The sequence below is a fragment of the Trachemys scripta genome, chromosome 3, assembly GCF_013100865.1.
Source record: "Trachemys scripta elegans isolate TJP31775 chromosome 3, CAS_Tse_1.0, whole genome shotgun sequence".
In the NCBI taxonomy this organism is placed as follows: Eukaryota; Metazoa; Chordata; order Testudines; family Emydidae; genus Trachemys; species Trachemys scripta.
The window spans coordinates 42,922,046-42,927,257 of record NC_048300.1 but is presented as its reverse complement, the minus strand read 5'-3'; the positions used below and the strand labels follow the sequence as shown (position 1 = coordinate 42,927,257).

The 5,212-nt window shown below is 44.4% G+C and overlaps 1 protein-coding gene across 1 annotated transcript in view; it reads right to left on the bottom strand.

The window, feature by feature from the left end:
• Nucleotides 1-3,457: 3,457 nt before the first annotated feature.
• Nucleotides 3,458-5,212, bottom strand: part of LOC117874436 (protein AF-9-like) — a 24,451-nt gene continuing 22,696 nt past the window's right edge. The window contains exon 7 of the mRNA XM_034764554.1: nucleotides 3,458-4,152. Within this exon, the coding sequence (XP_034620445.1) occupies nucleotides 4,102-4,152 (51 nt within the window). The 3' untranslated portion in view covers nucleotides 3,458-4,101. The remainder of the gene's footprint in view (nucleotides 4,153-5,212) is intronic.

Genomic DNA, 5,212 nt, shown 5'->3' with positions numbered 1-5,212 from the left:
AGGATTTCAAGAGGAATACATTTCTTGGGAACATTAAGTTGTGTCAGAGTTCTATACTGGTGTTGACAGTGGTGAGCTGGAGCCGGTTCGCACCGGTTCGCGTGACGAACCGTTTTTTAAATTTAGAAGCCGGTTCAGAACCGGTTGTTAAAGGGGTGGGCAAACTCCGGCCCGTGGGCCACATCTGGCCCACGGGACCGTCCTGTCCGGCCCGCCTGAGCTCCCAGCTGGGGAGGCTCCCCCGGCCCTTCCCCCGCCTTCCCCCCTATCGCAGAGCCTCAGCGTGCTGTGCCGCCGGTGCCAGTGCTCTGGACCGCTCCTGGGCAGCTCTGCAGCTCCGAGTGGCATCCATATACGCTGCCCTGAGCAGCATGGTAAGGGGGCCGAGGAGGGGTTGGATAAAGGCCAGGGAGCGGTTGGAGGGGTCGGTCAGGGGGCGGGAGGGTTGGGTAGGCGTGGGTGTTCTGGGAGTCTGTCGGGGTGGATGGGATCAGGGGACAGGGAGCGGGGCGCGTTGGGTAGGGGGTGGGGTTCTGGGGGGCAGTTAGGGTGGAGGGGTCTTGGGAGGGGGTGTTCAGGGGACAAGGAGCAGGGGGGAGGGTTGATGGGTTGCGGGTTCTGAGGAGGGAAGTTGGGGGCAGGACGGGGGGTGCGGGGTAGGCTGTTTTGGAAGGCACGCTGGGCAGTTCCCTACCGGGTCTTCGGCAGCACTTCAGCGGCAGGTCCTTCATTCGCTCCGGGTCTTTGGCGGCACTGAAGGACCTGCCACCGAAGTGTCGCCAAAGAACCCCAGTAGGGAACCGGTTCCTTAGATTTGGGCAGCTCATCACTGGGTGTTGGCCAGTATGAAGTTGTAGTACATAGTGTGCTATGGTATAGTGGAAGTGGGTGCTTTGAATGGGACACTCTCTGTTCCTAGTCATTTATTTCAACCTCTACTTATATTTTTTGCACAAGATGGGGCAAAGTTAAGATTGTATGGACAATGCAAACAGAATGGGGTAAGAGTAAATGGTACAGGATGGTATTCCCATTAGGACCTGGCTGAATCTCTTCCCTCTTCAAGTGTTCAAAATGTTCCTAAAATGATTTTTAAAAAAGGGGGATGGGGAGGGCTAGGAAGTTTGTAAAGAAAAAACTGAGGGGAGGGTGGTGGCAGCTGGATTTCACAGAAACATAATGAAAAAGAAGGTAAGACTGAAACTCAGATTTATGTTTGGAAATTTCTGTTTTTTTTTTAATTAAGTGCCAAAAGTTTAAATCTAGGGGTTAGCTTAGCTGTGATCCCCAGGAAGGGTGGTGATGCAAGGATGTAGGAAGCTTTTGTACATTGAAGAATGCTCCATACCACCCATTTATGTGCCCAGACTCTGTGTCTCTCCAGGTCCCCTAGCCCCCATCCATGCACCCAATCATTCTAGTCCCTTCCAGTTTCATCCAGATCTCTTACCCTACATTTCATGCCCCCCACCTCCAGTTCAACACAGCTGCTGCAGCAACACTGACCTGCAGATGAATGTTGATATTTACAAACCTTCAAAAATACTTTAAATGGTTGTACCATATGGATGTGAAAACAGCTGTGCGTGGATGCAGCCCACATGGCAGGCCTTGATAACAGGAAACGAAGATAAACCCATGTTGCCAGCTCTTGCGATGTACGGTTCACTTAAAGCCCCAACTCCTGGACGTAAGGGGGGTGGATGGCTGGTAGGCAGTGGGCTGTGATATGCAGGTCAGACCGGATGATTTGGTGATCCCTCCTGGCCTTAAACTCTGACACAAAAAGCTCAGAATTCATTTTAAAAAATATTTCCGTTCCTAGCAGAGAAAAGCTTGGAACTGTGACTAGGGTGAACCTTGAAGGCTCAAAAAAAAAAAACCCAACAACAGGCAAATAAAAAGAACCCCCAAATAATTATTTTTAAATCTCTTTCTGGGGGCCTGACTCAAGATTTTGAACATTTGGGGATGGCAATCCAGCACCACAAAATAAGAGAAATGCTATTAAGGCAGAGCTTCCTCTGTGCAGTCTTTCTTTACGCTAGCCCAATGCACAAAATCACAAACCCAGAGCAAAACCGCACAGAATGGCTTATTTACGATGGGATCTGAAATACCCAAATATTCTGCTTAAAAAGAAGTGCAGTCCTGTATAAGCAAGATGGTCAGTTTCCCCAATTCCTTCTAGCTTCTTCTTGATCTTTCCGAACTGGGTTGGACATTTTTTTAACAGGAGTCTGGCCCCACCTTCCACTGCTACCTCTTCATACCCCTGCTCTCATAAGGCAGGGAAGAGGGCTGCAGTGTTGGATCTGCAAAAAGAACAGGAGTACTTGTGGCACCTTAGAGACTACCCATCTTTGTATTTATCCGAATAATCCCCCAAATCCCCACTCCCCACAAAACAACTCCCCTCCCCCTTCCAAAAGCAGCTAAATTCTCCTCAGCAGGGCTGACAAGACAAGACAAAGGTGGAGTTTGTAGGCCAAGCCATTCTGGAGATATGTGAAGCCGAAAACAACATTTTTGCAAAAAGTCAACCCACTGGGGAGTTTCGAAAACAGCTCTTTAATTTAAAATTCTGATTTCCCCCCAATACTTCCCAGAGAAATTCTAGCCTTCCATACAACGTGCCTGTGAAATTGCAGGGACATTGGTTTCTTATGGGAATGGGATGGAAATCAGGATTATAATGAAAAGTCAGTTTCAACTTTAATGACCAAGAAGTTAGTGCTACTCCATATTACTTTCCACTTCTCCAGTACTTCTCATCCAAGGGAGTCAAAAGACTTTACACAGATAAATGTTATCACTCTCATTCTACCAATATGAAAATGGAAAGCGATTAGGTGACAGGTCAGTGGTAGACCAAGGAATAGAACCTAGATTTCCTAATCCCCAGTCTCCTTCCCTAGGCCTCACTACAGGACAGCACTTAAGCATGTGCTTCAACCCCACTGAAGCCAATGGGACTAAGCACCCACTTAAATACTATTCTGAATGGGGATGGACATAAGTGCTTTGCTAAATCATAATTCTCTAGTTATTAGAATCCATATACAATTTTTTAACATCAAATAATTTATAAAACTGGCTTCTGGATTGTATGAAGGTTTCACAAAGTCTCCTTGGCACAATGCTGTGATGTCACATACCTTGGTACGCTTGTTCAAACTCAGCCCCAAGTGTTTTTGCCTGTGCGTTTTAACTACGGCTCATGTATCGTATGATCATTCTACATATGAAACTCCCGTTGAAGTCAATTGCTCTTAGTACTGTTGCAACGTACACCGGGACCTCTCCCCCTGAAGCATGGGCACCCATAAGAGTGATTAGAAGTCAGAATGTGCAGCAATCTAGACATAGCAAGTGTACGCACTAGTGTTCAAAACATAACTGATCAGTGCCAAAGGAGTCCTTTCTGCTTCTAGTTCTGAAGAAAAATATTCAGCTGTTTTTATTACTCTAGAATATTTTAATTATAAATTTGTTACCAAGCTTTGACAAATGGTAATAAACACCCATGAGAAGGCTGAGTCTCAAACTTTTTGAGAAAGCAACATAGTGAAGATGACTGTTAAAAAAGATATTCATTTCTGTAGATGTACTATTCACAAAGAGTCATCGTGGTCTTTAGAACAAATAAAATCACCACTAAGAAAGATATATACAGAAACACCTAATTTTTCAAGCAGATGACCTGCTAGTACACTGCTGTGTTTCAGCTACCACAAACATTAAAGACATTTGAAATTATGAGTGTGCTCTGCATGCAGCTCTGGGATGTATTTGATTCGCTGAAGTACAATAATGTCATTTCACTTCAGATCAGCAGCAGCAACACATTTTAAGCACTCATACAACATTGCAACTTGGCTATTACTTTAGGATCTCAAAAGGACGACATGGATATTAATAAACAAGTTAGCAGTAACTCTTCATTTTGCCAATTGTAAAGGACACTGATTGTCTTCACAGCACAAGAGTCTGGTCTTGTCACAAATGGTGCCCTTTTCCCTGAGTTTCCTTTGTGGTTTGCTAGGCATGAGGACCGGTTGGCTTGGGAGATATACACGTCCTTGCTCGGCACTCTTTCCATTACAAGGCGGAGTTTAGGAAATCAAGGAGTTCAGCACGGTTTCGGTCTCTCTGTGGATTAGAAAAGCAGTTTTTATAAATCACTCATTTGTTTAGTAAACAATTAAATTTGTTAAGAAGTCAGCTTGGAAGTGCACGTTTCTATTACACAGAAACTTAAAGGACCACTCAAGGGAGACAGAAAATCAGTGAAAAGTAGTTTTCTCACAGAAACAGAATAGTACTCAATGAGCCTGACACTCCACTGCTTTGCATTCTGTGTAGTAATTTACACCTGTGTAAAGTGGATGTCAACTGCTACCAAATCCAGTTGGCTGGATATCGTGATCCCCTGTGTTGCACGGATATATATAGCTATACTGGGTGCAAGGCAGTGAAGAATCAGGCCAGATATGCAGCCTCAGGATGCCTTCTAAGGGTAGTCCCTTATACGGGTTTCACTCTGTTTTTCTGAAAGTAGCAACACCTATGTTATAAAGAGTCACAGTTTAGAATGTAATTTTATCAACAAAACTTTTATTGCAAATACTAAATTGTTTGAACAAGTGGCACAAATGTATTGACCTCATCAACAGTAGGTATCATAGCCACTATAAATAATCAGATAAGGAACTATGAAGTACCATCATCTATACATCAGGCAGTTTGATTCTTAGGATAAAAGTGGCAAAATCAAGTCAGATTCAGCATGACTTGAGGGCAGCAATAGCCAAACAATATATTTTTGACTACATCTAACCTCAAAATGGTCAGTGTAATATATCAACTATAAAGTGAGCAGTGATCATTGAACAGTTAGTCAATCAAATTCAATAGCACTGGCTAGCCAAACTGAATGCCTGCTGATTGGTGTCTCACAGACTGCAGACAAACAAGGGGAACTGCCGAGAAGTGTGAAAATATAATTTGGATCGTGACTCTCAAGCCTCCATTTAATTGTCAAAATTTAACTATTTCACAGCATCAGCCATCGACTTACCGCAGTGAAGACACCACATTAAGTATCAGAGGGGTAGCCGTGTTAGGGAGCATAAGCTTTCGTGGGTAAGAACCTCACTTCTTGAGGTCACTTGCATCTGAAGAAGTGAGGTTCTTACCCACGAAAGCTTAT